General features: G+C 41.0%; 1 protein-coding gene across 2 annotated transcripts in view; it reads right to left on the bottom strand.

Annotated features, from left to right (window-relative positions):
- The window catches only part of Il6st (interleukin 6 signal transducer), a 51,075-nt gene that overhangs the window by 10,540 nt on the left and 23,170 nt on the right, over positions 1 to 17,365 (bottom strand). The window contains exons 5-9 of one of the 2 annotated variants that reach the window (XM_004623089.2): positions 8,280 to 8,446; positions 7,480 to 7,634; positions 5,761 to 5,920; positions 1,962 to 2,041; positions 916 to 1,126 (exon numbers count right to left, since the gene is read on the bottom strand). In XM_004623089.2, the coding sequence (XP_004623146.1) occupies positions 916 to 1,126; positions 1,962 to 2,041; positions 5,761 to 5,920; positions 7,480 to 7,634; positions 8,280 to 8,446 (773 nt within the window). Of the gene's footprint in view, positions 1 to 915; positions 1,127 to 1,961; positions 2,042 to 4,292; positions 4,440 to 5,760; positions 5,921 to 7,479; positions 7,635 to 8,279; positions 8,447 to 17,365 lie in introns of those variants that run through there. The other variant, XM_023708849.1, reaches the window with a different exon arrangement.

Raw genomic sequence — 17,365 nt, 5'->3', positions numbered from 1 at the left:
TCAATAAAACTTTGAAAAAAAAAATAAAAGAACATTTACAAATGCGAACTTTCAGTTTTAAAACTTGTATTTTATAGTCATTTACCAAAACCAATGATTTATCAAGTTTTGTAAGCATACAATGTGAATTTCCATAAACAGTCTGAGTTATGTCCCAGCTCCTCTCCCTAGCCTCAGCTTTTAAAAATTTTATTTTGAGATGGTCTCACTAAGTGGCTAAGGTGCTCAAAGTGGACTGACATTCAAATACTGTTTCAGCCTCCGCGAGTGCTGGGATTACAGGCATGAGCCACTTCAGGTGGTTGAGAAAACTGCTTTATAACTTGTATGAATGGTAGTTGATTTATTTTAAAAATTAAATCCTGGGGCTGGAGAGATGGCTCTGTGGTCTAAAGCACCTACTTGGAACAAGCTTGGCAAAGCACAGGGACCGCGGTTCAATCCTCCAGCACCACATGCCAGCCAGCCGCGCCCCCTGGTGGGCTGAGCTGGCCACACACACACAAAATAAATGTTAAAATAAAAAAAAAAATTAAAAAAAAAAAAAATTAAATCCTGTTTTCTCCAAATTCTTCAAAAGTTTTCATTTTGGAACAGCTATTTTGTCCGTTTTGCCAGCTATAAACAATGTACTTAAGTCACATGCCTATGAAGTTCACAAAACTTTGAAGCATATCAAAACCAGGTAAGGAATCAGAAACACTTAAGTGAATTAAGTAGCTTCCAGCAAAGCTTAGGGCCGCCACACATGGACAGAAGTATTTTGCAGATTGGTTGAGAATTGCCTGCCAATTTCTGAAACTCTACCCATCCCTGACCCTGAGGAGATAATCTTCGACTACCCGCATTTCCAGTGGGCTCCGTCCACACCCCACCATCTCTACTCATCTGACCCAGGATCCCACGGACACGCACCTTGGAAGTCACAGGCGGGGACAGTTATAACGGCAGCATCTGATCTGCCAGCCAGGTTGCGCGCCGTGAGCATTGCCACGTAGCGGTCATTTGTGAGGTCTACTGTCAAGTTTGTGGCCTTAACTGTGTAATTCTGTGAGCGTGATTTCCATCTTGTCAGAGTCACTTCATAATCCAAGATTTTCCCATTGGCTTCAGAAGGAGGCAGTGTCTGCAATGAAAGGTTTTTTTTGAAAGTTTGTTTTAAAAATTTTTACAAATCTTGGATAAATTCACAAATTCTGCCATCATGTTACACCTCTGAAAACTTACTGTGCTAAGGTACTCACCAGAGGACGAGTGACAGTGCGCCCAGCCGCGTGGGCAAGGACCACCTCCGCACCATCGCGCTGCACTGTCTGCCTGTGACGTGTGCATACGCCAGCACTTCTCTCCCTACTTTTCTTAGTTTGATCTATTCGTATATACGTGTTTATCAGCACATATATGTATATTTTTTATGTATTTAATAAAGGGTCTACAGGGTCTCACTATGTAGGTTGGACTCGTAGTGATCCTCCTGTTCTCAGCCTCCCAAGTGCTGGGATTACAGGTGCGTGCCCCCATACCCCATCTCAGTCACTGCCTCTGCGCACCCAGGGGGAGGGCCAGCACAGCAGGCCGGGCTGGAGCTGGTCCCTGTGCCTGCCTAAGCGCATGCTTTAGCCCACTGAGCTATCTGGCCAGCCCATCAGCACATATTTTGATTACCCCAAATTATTTTATCCATTATTTTCTATGAAACAGGCTGGTAAATTCAATGAAGTACAGAGCAGGGCTCTTCATATCGAATTTATGTTCTCGCAGACCCGTACTCAAAGACTTAGGCGGGACTGCCTATAGATTGGGCACCTGACCTCCTTCTAAAGCTCTGTGTTTCTATTTATTAAGTGCAGTTATTAACTGCTATGCTGATCTAACATGAATAAAAATCTAACTGTTAAAAAACCTGTCCTCACATACCATAAAAATGTATTTATATAAAAGAATATAAATGTGTTTTTTACCTTCCATATGAACTGTACAGATCTAGAGCTTGGAGTATGGGATGGTATCTTATACCAGAAACTGGGTGCTTTCGACGGTCCTACAGAAAACACAAACTTAAGTCTTCACAATACAGAAAAATCTGATAAATTTTTTTCTTAAGTTTTTCATCATGGGGAATTTGTACTTGTACATAACTTGGTTCTTTTCTCCCCCATTCCCCTACCCTCACTTCACCCCTTCTTTTCTGACTTATTTAGAAAAGCTGTTAGTTTTTTTTTCTTTTCCCTTCTTCCCTTCCCCCTCCCGCTGCCCGTTCCATATGAACAACTTCTTATTTCATAACGCCTGTTATACACTGTGGTCTTCAGTTACACTTTGTTTCCCACACCAGGGAAGTGAGGCAGTCTTTCCATGTGTCCAGTGTATTTCACTTAAGAGTGCAGGGCCACGGCGCATCTACCTAGCTAGACACGTCTCAAGCTTGTCTTCATGGCAGAGGAGGACTCCACTGTATGAAAAGCTCCTTCTTGAGACTGGGCGTGGTGACACACGCCTGGAATCCCAGCTCTGCGGAAGCTAAAACAGGAGGCTCACTACGAGTCTGAGCTGCGTAGTGAGACCCTGTACCAAACAAAAACAATTAAAACAGAAAACAAAAAACTCCATCTTGTCCATACATCAGTTGATGGGCACTTGGGCTGTTTCCAAGCTTTGACAAACTGGGACACTATAAACACAGGTGTACCTGTCTCGCTGTGGTATGATACGGTCATCTGTTCTTTATAGCAGCATTTTCCCATCCCAGGAAAACGTGCCTGGGCCTTCTTTCAGTCAGGCTGACAGCCCCATCATGTAAGTTACAACAGTATTCCTTTATTAATATTTTTGGAAACAGGGCCTCACTACATACTTCCGACTGGCCTTGCACTCACTAGCCCAGGTTGGTCTCGAATTTACGGTGACCCTCCTGCTGCAGCCTTCCGGGTACTGGGATTACAGGGGTGTGCCACCATGCCCAGCCAATTTTTTTCAAACAAGGTATTTCTATGTTGCCCAGACTGGCCCCAGATTCTTAGGCTCAAGCAATCCTCCTGCCTCAGCCTTGCATATAGCCCGTGCTACAACACCTGACAACAAATTATAATAAAACTCTTCCTAACCTCAAAATTACAAACATACAAATGTACTCTAAGCAATAACTAAGAATCTTGTGTTCTTTTAATAATCTTGTGGTGTTTATTCAATTTGGATGTAGCCTGTACTCATGCATATAACTATTTTTATCTCTGTGCTGGCGGCCTCTTCCCTAGCCTTGTCATCTACTTATTGATAGGTCAGGATTCAGAGTTTCCCAGGCACCCTGCCCCCAAACTCTCTCCTCCTGGCCCACACAGAGCCAAACCCAAAACTGCAGAACAGGTCCACCTGACTGACCTGAGGAGGCAACCATGAAACTCTCCTTTGTCGTTCAAGGTCCCCCACATACCAGGTAGCCTGCCAAGATTAGCTCTCCTTCAGCTGCTCCAGCCAGTGATCACCCTCCCTAAAAGACCCTATGAAGTCTCCTGTCTCTCCTTTGTTCACTGCTGTCTTGGTCAGCCAGCCTGCTTGATGCCCTCAATAAATCTACTCCCGTCAGAATGCCTGGTCTGGCCGATTGCGTGGGTCCGTACTAACACTTATCCTGTGTTCTATTCTGCATTTATAACTGCCTCTTAGGACCAACACTTTACTGCTTAGACTTCAGAGAAATCCTCTTTGACTGACTACAGTGTCTTGCAGTATCTTATAATAATTTTGAAAATCAGTTGACACTATTGATTTTTTAAAAGACAGGACAGGGAAGGTGGTATAGCTCAGAGGTTGAAGCTCTGGGTTTGATTCTTAGCATCACAAATAAAATAAATAAAAATTTAAAAGATAAGAAAACTTCAACATAAAGTTTTTATTTTAATAATGATAAATCAGATAAAAATCAGTTGATTCTACTTAGTGCTAAATATCAAATTGAAAAATCACACGAGTACCCGGTTACAACCCCTACGTAAGTCTCTTACTGCAGGCTGGGATGATGCACAGTGACAGGGGAGCAACGTGAAGCACCGTGCTGCAGGTGCCTTTCTCTGTAGAGGGAGTCATTCCAAGCCTGCCTGCAGTGCCTGGGGCCCTGGAGAATGCTGCATCCTACACAGACTATTTTTTCCTATACATACTCATAAAAAAAGTTTAATTCAGAAGTGTGCATAGTAAGAGATAAACAATAATAATAAAACAATAACATACCATAATAAAATGTATTTTAAGACTTGGAATTGTTTCTGGAATTTTCTTTTTTTGTTTCTAGAATTTTCCACTTCATAGTTTTGGAAGTGGAAAACAAACCACAAAATGAAACAGACAAAGAGCCAGCTATTCAGTAAGCAGGGGAAGCCTTCCATCTGCTGAAAGCTTTCCTCCAGCTGTTCGTGTTATATGCTTGCTTCTATTTGGTTCATCTGATTTAAAAAAAAATGTTTTATTTCCTTATTTATTTGGTACAGGGTCTTACTACATAGGTTGGACTCGTAGTGATTCTCCTGTCTCAGCCTCCTCAGCGCTGGGATTACAGGAACCAGCACCACGCCTGGTTTCAGTGGCCTGCACAGAATGTGGTACCGAGGACTGAACCCGGGTTCTTGCACTTGCCAGGCAGGCACTCAGACCACTGGAGCTCTCTCCCTAGCCTATGTGGTTCACCTGAAATGTCAGTTCTGGCCTAAGACATTGTATCATTTTAGCAAGGTTTGAGGGCTTGCAGATTAGCTCAGTTGTTTAAGTGCCTGCTCTGGCAAATCCAGTCAGGTGCTGGGGACCCCAGTTAGCTCCCCAGCTCCACATGCCTTACCAGACTCGCCCTTCAGGGGGCAGGAGAGGCTTTTAAGCTGTAGCTACTGCCTTGAGAACTGGTGGGACCGTGAATAGGAAAAGGCTCCAAAGTGAGTATCTGGGCTGGGGAGAGTGCTTAGCTGCACAAGCGCCTGCCTGGCAAGCACAAGGTCTTGAGTTCGACTCCTGTCTTTTTGTCTAACAAAAAAAGTATCTTATGCCACAGGACAGATAACTTTTTTATGAGTACCTAACACATGAGTGAGGTTAAGAAGTAGAAGGGCCTCTGTCAGGTAAACAGGAGGGGGCCCAGGGGAGCGGACCAGAGGGGTGAGTATGATCAAAAAGTGAATACATGTATAGGAAAATGCCACAATAAATTCAATGTTCATACACTTAATGAAAACTAATAAAATAATGAAAAACAAAATTTGATAGAAAAATAAAGAGATTTTAGTAATTTTAACTGCTTTGTGAAGTCTTACTTTAGATTATATCATTTTGTGTCTTCTGTATTCTATTCTATATATGCTCTATTATCTATAAGAGAAAAAGAAAATTAACCAAGTAACCAAATTCAGTATCATTCGTTTATCAGAGATTTATCAAGTGCTGCTGGAAAAAAAAAAAAAAAAGAATACATGTCATAACACAAATATCTTTCTGCTAGTGAGGACTCAGGGTATATTCTGTTAATTTGTGTGACTTTGATTACTCAAGTTATGAATCTGTGGGCCACCCTCCTTGAATAAAATGCTGGATTTACCAAAAGATAATTCCACTTTTTCAGATGGCTCCCAGACACCCTTCCATGATAATTAAAAAGCAAATACATATATCATTAATAATGCACTTGGATATCACAGAAGCAAGGAGGTCTGTACCAGTGGAAGCAGGCACACTCACAGGCAGGCTTCCACCTGTCCTCTCTCTGTCCACCTGCTCACTTACTAGCTTCGTACGTAGTCCCACTTGCGTATTTGCTCCAGTCGCTCCAGAAGCCCTTTCCATCTTCCTTCATACAGCGAATCCTAAACACATACTCTGTGAAAGGCTTAAGGTCCTGGACAGTGAATGAAGTTCGGGTTGTTGCTGTATCTTCAGGGGGAATCTGAAAATAAAACAAATGTACAACAACAACAACAACAACAAAATCTCCGTTATGTAAGAACTTCTAAATTGCGTACTTTTAGAAACTAATTTAATGAAACAAGACTAACAAACAATCTCTGGAGAGAAATCAATTCAAATCAATGAACAGTCAAAATCACTAAAGCTACTAGGTTTGAGAGTGAACTCAAGGCAAGAAGAGCGTGGGACTCCTCAGTCAAGCCAGTGCTGGGGTGCTGGGGATTGAAGGGGTGCTGGGGATTGGGGGCAGGCAAAACTGTTACCACCCTGAGGCTCAAGAGGAAGAAATCAGGTACCGTCAGAGGGCTACCTTAAGTGTAGAAACTCAGGACAAGAGACTTAGCCTGCTCAGAAGGAAGCAGGGAAATCAACCTGCCACCGTTTCTCTGCCACCCCTCCTCTCTCCAGCTGGGCTCCCTCAACCAATTAGCTCACAAAAAGTTAGACTTAATGGAACCCACAAATGATATCCATGTGGGTCAGTGTGACACTGCGAAGAGTAGTGGGAGGAAGGACAGAGTGTGGAACTGGACAGGGAACGGAAGCATAAAGTTAGCCCCACCAGAAAAATAACAGCTACCTGAGTAGATAAATTTGCTTTTCATAAACAAAAAAATACAGATTAATCTGATTCTAATACTCTAACATTTCAACAATAGAAACAAAACAGATATTAGGTGTTTTGTATTGCTGAATTTAGTTCTGTAAGATTAAAATGATTTTGAAGAATTTTAGGGATATGTCCTTTTTGTACTATACAAGTCACTAATTCTGTTACCTTTTCTGATTGTACTGAGTCCTTTAGAAAGCAAATAGGGAGCTCAGAAGTAGAAAGGTCTTAGGTTCAATTTCTTATATGCTCTTTATTACAACAGAGCAATAAATAGATAAATCAAAAGCATGCTGTTAGTAATCACTGCTGTCATAACAAAGAGTAACATGAGTACGTTCAACACTATGGTGACAGCTTTTAAAAGGTTCCAAGGTCTTTCTTTTGCTGATAGTTCCACATCTGGGTACATCATTCATTTCCTTTGCAAATTCCCACCAATCCCTTTCTATACCTCTGGGGTTAGCAAACTTTTTACAAAAGGCTAGATAGTATTTCGGGCTTATAGGCGGCCAGTCTCTGCTCCAATTATCTCTCAAAGCACAAAAACTGACAATATGTAAAGGAGCATGGCTAATAGTCCAATAAAACTTTATTTAAAATACAAGGTGGCAAGCTGAACTTGGCCTGATCTACCTTAATCCACATGGTCTCTACTTTTGCATCCCTACTTAACATGCTTCTTTACTGTCCATATTCCCTTCATCTCTTCATCAGGAATCGTTTTCCTTGTCACCCTGCACCACCTTTGTCTTTCCCTAGTTCCTGTTTATATAGCATTTTAGATCTAGGTGTCTTGTGGTTTGCCCTTACTGAGTATCAACAGCTTTTATATAACCTGGGACTCAGGACCTTCAACAAATGACTGAAACTTTTAGGTTAGGAGCATCAAGAAAGACTTTTTAAACAAACAGTAACTTTTAATTTACCTGGCTCCACGCTGAAGCATCTTTGGTCTTATACTGAATGTCGTATTTCAGCCTCATAACATTCGTAGCACTTGGATTGAGCCATGTTAATTTAAGGACACTGGATAGCTCCTCAGAGTTGCTCACTGATAAATTACGAGGTGGACTGGGCTTCACTGAAAAAGAAAACAAATCCTGATGTTGATTGTGTTTTACTTGTATAGCTTTATAAACAAAGTCATGTATGTACTTTTTTCTTTATTATAGTACTATATTCATTTTTTCTTACCAAATCAACTAATTTTTTTTGGAAATGACACTATGTTATTTATTACAATGGAAAAGTTTCTAAGAAAAGTTTTTCTTGTCAAGTTAGTATATTTGCTATGGTTTTTCTGGTTCAGATATTAAAAGAAAGATAAATCAAAAAAAATTTTTTTGGTCTTTTTGACACAAGTTTTACCATGCAGTTCAGGCTGGCCTTGAACTCACTTTGTAGCCCAGGCTGGCCTCAAACTCATGGTAATCCCCCTGCATCAGCCCCGAGTACTGGCATTACATGTGTGGGCTACCATGCCTGGTAATAAATCAAAACTTTAAAAAGAGAACAAAAATGGAACAAGTATAGTAAATTATAATTACAATGGTATAAAATGAGAAACAAAGTGAAAACAACTGAGAGTATGGATATATTACAGCTATTTTTTAAAAATTATATTTAATACTGATTAGATGACAAATGTTTTTCTTATATTAATTAAAATCTGGACAGCAATTTATAAACCATTGTAATAAACTCTTAGATTTGGGGTAATAGATACCTTTATCTATAGGATCAAAGTTGAGAGGATCAGATTGAACCTTTCCAAGGGCATTCTGAGCTTCTACCCAGACTTCAATGTTGACAAAATACACAGGAGCATATTCAACAAGGCATGAGCCAGGGCTGTCAGGTTTTGCTTTACAATCTTTAAACTTCTCTGTTGCCCTAAATGCAAAAATGGAAGAAGTCATTAAAACTAGGCTTTAAAAAAATGTTAAGGAAAAATAACTTGAAAAGAATTTGATGAGAAATACTATGGAAAGTTTACAGTAAATAGATTACTCAAAATATTATTTCTTAGAAGGATCATGTTTGGAAGGCCTGTCATTCTGGTCTTCTAAACATGTACTTCTTGTTACAACATATCAATTATTACCATACCGTCTCTCAAGTAAAAGTTTTTTTTTCTTTTTTTCTTCAAAAAAAGGGTAATAAGTGAAAAAAAGACGTAAGAAAAAGAAAAAAAAAGGTCACAGGTCTGTCCTGTTACAATTCTGTATATGGTTAGATTTCTAAATTTCTTTGTAAAAATATGTAAATGCTTATTTCTAGTTTTTAAAAATTATTTTTCCTTCATATTCTGTAGAGACTTAAAGTTCAACATATCAATACTTGGTAGAAAATACCTGTTCCATGATATGCCTAAGATGTTTGATATTTAGACAGATAGTTAGGGTAAACCGAACTGCATATATTGCAGGTTAACAATAAGCTTCTCTTTTGGAGGGTTAACAACCTAAGTGTGCAGATCAAAATTGGAGAAAAGTAAAGGCTGCAAGGTCAGCCAACATTTTGGCCCTAGCCTTTCAAGGTCAGTAAAGACTCAGGACATAGGAGAACCTGTAGTGTAATATCATGTAATTCAGTTGTGTCCCAAATTTTCTGATCAAGGAGATTATGGGGCCATAGAGCAACATGATCGATGACGTAAAGTGTGCCTAAGGAGAGTCACATGGAGAGAAAACATTCTTTCACAGAGAACAAATTGGTCAAGCAATGGCCATGACTCAGTCTCATGGCTGACAATGACAAAGGATCCACAAGGTGCGGTGCAGGGCTACAGGATAAATCCTGAGGGTACCTGACTGACCTTATCAGATACAAAAGTTGTATTTCTTGTTATATAGGTCTTGCTTTATCTTGGTCTTAACCGTCCAGCAGAAAAGTATAAAAATGAGGTATATAAAGTAAAGCCATATTAATACGTTGAGCTGTAAAAGGCTCAAGTCAATAACTTCTGAGGATAATCTACTACTATTATAGACTGCTGGACAGTGTTGGATTGTTTTGCTGAATTCAAGCACCTATAGTATGTAGATACCAACAGAATACCCACCTCTGACAGGACTAAACAAAAAAACGGGGATACAAAGGAAAGAACATTTTGTATTTGTATATACAAAATAGGATAGATATATAGCTACTTTCACTTAATTCAATGAGAGAAAGATGTGTACTAATAGTGTTTGGACAGGATATCCTGTCTGCTTCTTGTACTATGGATAACCAGTAAGAAGATAATAATGTACAATGTATTGATTATTGAAACTGTCCTATTAATCAGCTTTGAAACTGTCTCATTCATATTTGTTTCTCAATAAAATAAAATAAATAGTATTTCTTAAAATTAACCTTTCCTTCAAATTGAGTTTGAGCTACATCTAAAAATTATTTTCAAATTTTTAATCTAAAAATGCTGTCCTTCAGCATTTCACGCTCTAGCCCTACTGATGCATTCCTCGTGACGCTACTACCAGGCCACTTCATCCACAGAGAAATATTCCAAGGTGTCCCGCCAATGCCCGATACTTCATTTGGGATCAAACCCCTCTATTCTTTTTCCTACACATACACACCCAGGATAAAATTTAACGTACAAGTTAGGTACAACATGAGACTAACAATAAAAAACAACTTTAACAATACGCTGTAATAAAAGTTATAGGAGTGTGGTCTCTCTCAATGTGTCTGTTTTGTATCCACCTTTTTGCTCATGAATGTGAGATGAGACAGTGTCTGTGTAAGGAGATGGAGTAATGTAAGCGACAATGGCAGAAAGATGTCACTCTGATGCCACTGACCTTTTGGACAAGGAGGATCACCCGTTCAGTAAACACAGCATCACGCCATGATAGCATCTGGAGCAGATGATACTCGTGGGTGGAGATCTTTGATACTTGATTTTGGAAGAACATTTAAATCAGAAATTGTCTCTGTTTTACTCACCAAAGTGTTGTCAAAGAGGCTATAACTCTTAGGTGGTTGTAAAGGCATATATTCCCCTTGAGAAATATGTTCTGTCATTTTTATTTTATATTTTTGGTACGAAAGATTGAACTCAGGACCCTGCGCTTGCCAGGCAGGTGCTCATACCGCTGAGCTATGTCCCTGGCCCATGTTCCACAATTTAGCTAATGTCTGTGCAATTCAAACCACTACAGAATTTTCTGCAAAGTCCACACTGCCACTTCTGTTTCAATTTCTTCTTCACCTTCTTTCTCCACAGATGACTCAACAAGTACTTTCAATTACTCATCTGTTAATATTTCTCAACATCCTTTAGTATATTGTTCTTCTTCTTTAGGCATGTTGGCAAATCTTTCACTAAATTATCTCACAGCATGAAAGACTTTCCAACTTCCCTGGGAAACCTTTAACATCGTTCACAGCTCCGCTCTACAAATTCTTCAAGGCGCAGTTATACTTTCTGGTTTTCAATTCATCCATGCAGTTTTGCTGAACATTACTGCATTATCAATAGTGAATGATTTTCAACTCTGCATGATGTGCGATTGAAAACCAGATAGACTTGACAAACAAAAGCATTCTCTGGTCTATAGCTGAAGCAATGAAATTATATTTGGAGGCAAAAATACCACCTTCTCAGTTCCATTTTTGTAACAAACATTCAAAATGGCCAGATGCACTGTTTATTATTAATATGACTTTAAGTGTCAACCCTTCCTCTCCCAAGGATTTTAACTTCTGGGACAAAGAATTGAGGGAACCACTCTATAAACAATATGACTGTCATGTTTTCTGATTATGCTGCCAGAAGAAAGGCAGATAATTTTTATTTTTGATGAAAACAAATAGGTTCATCATTTATCTACTATGCTAGGCTTTTACTATATGTCCTGAAGGGTGGTCATATTGTATGAGTTAATCTGTCCTTCTGCATTTTATGCCCTGGTGGCTTCTTTGTTCCTTAGTGCACAGAGGCTTCCATGGGCATCTTCTTCCAGACAGTGTCCCTTCTCCTTGGCCAACTTCACCTCTGCTGGAAACGCGGGGGCAGCAGCTTCCCTGTCAGCACATGCAGCCCTGTCTAATCCTGAATCTGAACAAGCATCCCTCACTTATAAATGACTTGGGGTCACTTGCTGGAATTTTCTTATGGAGCAACATGTTGACGTCAATCAGAGCACTTTTTGTTCATGTCATCACGTACAAATGTAATGCCTTTCTCATCTCAGTTAAGTTTTCATTAAGCAGTGTGGCTGTAACTTTTGTGGCTGAGGTGTGAAAGCAAAACTAGCAAACCTTTAACAATTTTATAGGTAGAAAATTTGTTCTTTACTGCAGACCACAGCAGCCCAAGCACATTTTATTTCCTTTCCTTAACAGAGAACTATTTTTTCACTTAAAGGCAATATTGTTCAGTTTATTTTTGACATATCCAAATGGCCAGCATCACTTCTCTTGGGCTTGGGGGCATTATTAAGCACAGTAAGTTTTCCTTAACATAAATACTGTAAGAGCACTGAAATCCATCTGCCAACTACACAGCAACCAAGTGCCTGGCAGGCAGGGATACGCCAGAAAGGGGTGAGTCAGGCCCCGAGCAGAATGGAGCAGTCTAAGACTACACTGGGCTACTTAGAGCTGTATGTCATTTAAAACCTAGAAGTAGTTTATTTCTGGAATTCTCCATTTAATAACTGAAACCACAGATAAAAAGGAACTACTGTACTGTTTTTCTCCTTTCCTGAAATAGAGTCCTTACTATAACACTACACTTACTGCAGCGTCATTCTTTAAAACCCTTTGTGGATAAGGCTAAGCTTCCTGACAAGGAGTGTAAGGTGGGTGAAACTGAAGCTAATACACGAGTGCGATATTCTTTTGCTACAAGATGAGAGCAGATCAAGCCAGAAAACCTCCTCAGATTCTTTCTAGGTCGACTCAGGCAACTATCTTCTGATTTCTATCACCATAAATGGTCTCATTCGTACATGTATAAACAATGCCTGAATCACAACATTTGTATATACAGCTGTTTTCAAAAATAAAATACAGAAAAAAAAAAAAAGGATACTATCCAGAAGAAGGAAATAAAGCAGAAGAGGCAAGAAGAGAAACTAGACTTCTCTCAATATGTACTTTAAATATTTGACTTTGGGGGATAATTTAGCATTTTATATGATTAAGAATTTTAAAAAGCAAAAGCAAAATAAAACACATGAATTTATGTACTGAGCTGTGGCAAAGGAACTACTCCAAGTAACTAAAGCACACGGCTTCTGTGGAGAGCCATTCAGATCAATGAATGATCCTAATCCTGTTTTTAGGAGCTGCCTTGCTGGTGCTGACAGCAGGACCATTATTCAGAGGCTGTGTTCACTGTGGGCACAGGAAATGAAGACTCAGCAGCTGCTGTTGGGCACTGGGTGTTCTAGTGCAGAAGAAAGGAGAGGTAGCTTAAGTATGTAAAACAAACAAACTCACAGATCTGTTTTTAAATAAAAAATACCAGTACGAGATCCCTAACTCTTTCCATTGGAAGAGCCATCAGACACAAGGACCACCCGCAACAATGAGTTCTTTTGGTGACCAGAGTGTAGTCTCTAAGTAGTGTTTCAATTAGAGAAAACCAGAGTCCCCTGGGATATGGCTGGGCCCAGGTGTGGGGCAGAAATGTTCAGTAAGGAGACCATATACATAAGAGGAGCCTGGAAAATGATGTCCCACTGAAATCTAGTAAGCTGGATGCAGGAGGATCATCAGAAATTCAAGGCCAGGCTGGGCTATATAGTGGAACCCTGTCTCAAAAAAAAAAAAAAAAAAGAAAAGAAAAAGAAAAAGTCATTTAGAAAGCTACTCTCTATTGCAACCATGTCAAAAGGATTGCATGACCCAATCTCCCAGTGTATTGTATATTCCAGATTTTGGTCCTTCATCTAAGAAGTAGCTGGCAAAATTTTTTGCCTTTCTGTTGGTTGATTCTTCACAGTACTGACCGAATCATTTGCAACAGTAAGAACAACAACCAAAATAGACTGAAACCCATCAACTATGCTTAAGTATGAATTCATAATGAGGAAGGAAATCCCTCATTATCTACCTGTTTAGGAATAAAGTTGGGGAGCTGGGACAGTCACATAATCACAGCACTTTGGCAGGTCGAGGCAGGAGGACTGCAGGTTCGAGGCCAGGGTAAACAATTTAGGGCAGTGCTGGCGAGCTTTGGAGCTTTCAAGGGTAACAAACAGCTGGCTGCTGCACATGTGCTATGGGTTCACCACCACTAACTTAGGAAACCCTGTCTCAAAAAAATAGAAAAGGGCTGTGGCTCAGGGTGATGAGCTTAGGTTCAATTCTAGTACCACAAAGAAAGCAAAACAAAACCAGTGGCAGTACAAGGGAAGTATCGCTACCATTTTGCATCTCCTATCTGAACTGCTCCCGAGGGTAACCCACTGTTAAGAAGGAAAGTTTTTCTTTTAAGTATTTTGGCTTAAAAAAAAAAAGAATACCATGATTTCTTTGTAATTCATACAAGTAATGATCACTAATGACTGCTTCAACCTTCAGGGGAGAAACTACTGACAAGCAATAGGGCTCACCTGAGAATCACTGTGCTACGTCGAAACGGTTCATCAGAGAGTAGATGCTGTACAATCCTATTGATATGGCACTCTGTAATGTGGTGGCAAACCTTTCACAGACCAAGTGTTAAGCTGCAACCCAATAACCCACTTATTTATCAAAAAGTGCCAATCTGTATAAACTTGACTACTGAGGTCTTAGTTTAGGAAAAACAACTCTACAACAGCTTTGGTTGTAAAAGAAAAACACAGTAACACACTGTCATGGTTTGTGTCTAGTTGTCCCACCAAAGCCTCATGCAGTCATGAGGTGGGGACTTCTAGAGTTTGAGATTAACTCATGACCCACTGGGATTATGGGTTTTAGTGCTGCTGGGATTATGGGTGTGAGTACTACACCCAGCTGGGGCATGTAGCCTGAATGCAACTTAAGGGAGACAGACTTGCTCTTTGGTGCCATTGCTGCTGCTACTCCTCCCATTTTGCTCTGCTGCTCTTTGCTGCCACCATGAAAGGTTGCTCTCTGCCATGTGTCACTCTGCCTTGGAGCCAGCTGAGAATGGACTGAAACCTCCAGTAACTGTGAGCTAAATAAACCTTTCTTTCCTTTAATGTGGGTGTCGGGTATTTGTCACAGCAATGAGAGAAGAGCAACTGAGACAGAATTTGGTACCGCAGGAGTGGTTCATTGCTGTGACTAATCTGACCATGTGGATCACAAACTTTTGGGACGGCTTATGGGAAGAACTAGGAAGGCTTGGAGAGGTCACCTGCTAGTGAAGAGCTGGAGCAGCTTCAGCTGTTCTGTGGGGAGATTCTGGTCAGAGCTCGGAAGACCAGAAGGTTGGTAGGAAGCCGGCCTGTAGAGACCTTCCTTCTGGGAAGGACGGCATTGGCTGATTATATTATGGTTTGGCCCAAAGTCTGTCTGAATTTTGTTCGTGTCCAGAGACTTTGCCTGAGACTGAGCTTACGGGTAGTGGACTTGTAGGCAGCTGAATTAGATAGAAATACTATAGGCAGTCAGACAACACCAGGCCCTCAAGGAGACAACATGGAAGACAAGGAGACTTTGCAACTTTGGAAGAGACAGACCTGCCCCCACTGCAGACCAGATCTCAAGACAAAAGTAAACAAATGCAGTATTATACTTCCCTAGGGATGGGCATCAGGGATTGATATTCTAAATAGGCATCAATCACCTTGAAAGAGCCCAAATGAGTCACTAACCCAACCCCCAACAGGGAGAGACCCTGTTCCATATTCATGTCCACTTGCTACATGACTCACTTTCCCATTTGGTCCTGGATTTAATCAATTTACCTGAGCAATGATGCTTGTAGTCTTACTGGTTGGCCATAGTTTTGGCCCACCTCTTGCCCTCTAGCAAGTTCCCATGTTTTCCACCTTTGACCTGCCTCACCACATGGTTTTACTCTACAAAAATCCCTAGAAGTGATAGATTTGAGGGCAACCCACTCAGTGGCCCCTTCTGTCTTTCTCTTGGACAGGAGCTTTCTATTGCCCAATAAATATATTCTGGTAACTTCCATTTGTTTCTAAAATTCATTCTTTGGTTGTAGAGAACATGAACTTGTCCCAGGTACCTTTCAGGTTGGGAGTTTCATTTTTTCCCCATATCAGACTGATGAATCTGGCAAAAGGTATTTCAAAGTAGCAGAATACTGAGGAAGTGGCATGGCCATTTGGGGCTTTTAGTCAGATTTATGTTGAGAATCAAAAGCAAAGAGCCCAGCAGGAAGGTTTAGAATGTTGTGAATTTGGCTAGAAGGAAGCTCCAATAAAGCTGTGAACTGCAGGGATAGAGCTGACAGGATTTCTATTGCCAGGAAGGAACCAGAGAATCAAAAGGATGACCTGAGGGCATCACAGGAGGCAGCAGGTATCCACACTTTGCAGCCTCAGAACTGCAAGGGAGAAGGACTGTGAGGGGAAAGCCGCTGAGCCCCATGTCCCAGATGGTGGCAGTGGCCACACCAGGTTCCAGAATGATACAGGCATGGAGAATTTATTCCTCAGAATCAGGGTCACAGTGCTCAGCAATCCAGGCAACTGATCCCTACAGCCAAGAGAGAAGCAAGCCTGGCTAATGCTCCGGCTGGCAGCAGACCTTGGCATCATCTTGGACCTATAGGACTTAATGTTCATCCTTCTGGATTATGGACTTGCTTTGGTCCCAGTGTTTGTCATCCTGGTGTGTGTACCTTTTATTTTTATTTATTTATTTAATAGAGGTATACAGGGTCTCATTACCTAGATTGGACTCAGGGATTTCCTGCTTTCAGCCTCCTAAGCACTGGAATTACAAACATGCGCCACCATGCCCAGTCTCAATCTCATCTCAGTGTGCCCTGGGGGTGGGGCTGGCAGGGCACACTGGGGATTGAACCTCAGCCCCTGGGTACTGCCTAAGCAGGAGCTTTAGTCCACTGAGCTATCTGGCCAGCCTTTGTGTGTACCTTTTGGAATGGTAATGTTTGTTTTGGGCCACTGAATGTTGGAAGTGTGTAACTTTTCTTTTGTACATGGGCTCACAGCTAAGAGTTTGCCTTGGATCTTGGAGGAGACTTGGGACTTGGACTTTTCAGCAAAGCTGGAACTGTTGGGACTTTAGTCCATTTTAGAGATGAACTAAAATGGCTTTGGCACAAAGGGATGTGCATGAGACTCTGGGGGTCCAGGGGCAGAATGTTATGGTTTGTGTCTAGTTGTCCCAACAAAGCCTCATGCAGACATGGGGTGGGGACTTCTAGAGTTTGAGATTAACTCATGACCCACTGGGATTATGGGTTTTAGTGCTGCTGGGATTATGGGTGTGAGTGCTATACCCCAGCTGGGGCATGTAGCCTGAATGCAACTTAAGGGAGACAGACTTGCTCTTTGGTGCCATTGCTGCTGCTACTCCTCCCATTTTGCTCTGCTGCTCTTTGCTGCCACCATGAAAAGTTGCTCTCTACCATGTGCCACTCTGCCTTGGAGCCAGCTGAGTATGGACGGAAACCTCCAGTAACTGCGAGCTAAATTAACCTTTCCTTCCTTTAATTTGGGTGTTGGGTATTTGTCCTAGCAAGAGAGAAGAGTAACTGAGACACACACACTTTATAATAATCAAATAGGTTTTCCACCGCTGTTCTATAAGAAGCAAAAATTAACCTATAATGAAGAAAATCAGAGACGCTGCCCACATGGGTTGAGGAGGTGCTGGGACTGACTGAAAGGAGCACAAGAGAACTTT

The sequence above is a fragment of the Octodon degus genome, unplaced genomic scaffold (genome assembly GCF_000260255.1).
Source record: "Octodon degus isolate 3935 unplaced genomic scaffold, OctDeg1.0 scaffold00001, whole genome shotgun sequence".
NCBI lineage: Eukaryota > Metazoa > Chordata > Mammalia > Rodentia > Octodontidae > Octodon > Octodon degus.
Note: the sequence above shows the minus strand (reverse complement) of the source record. Positions and strands in the feature narration are given on the sequence as shown.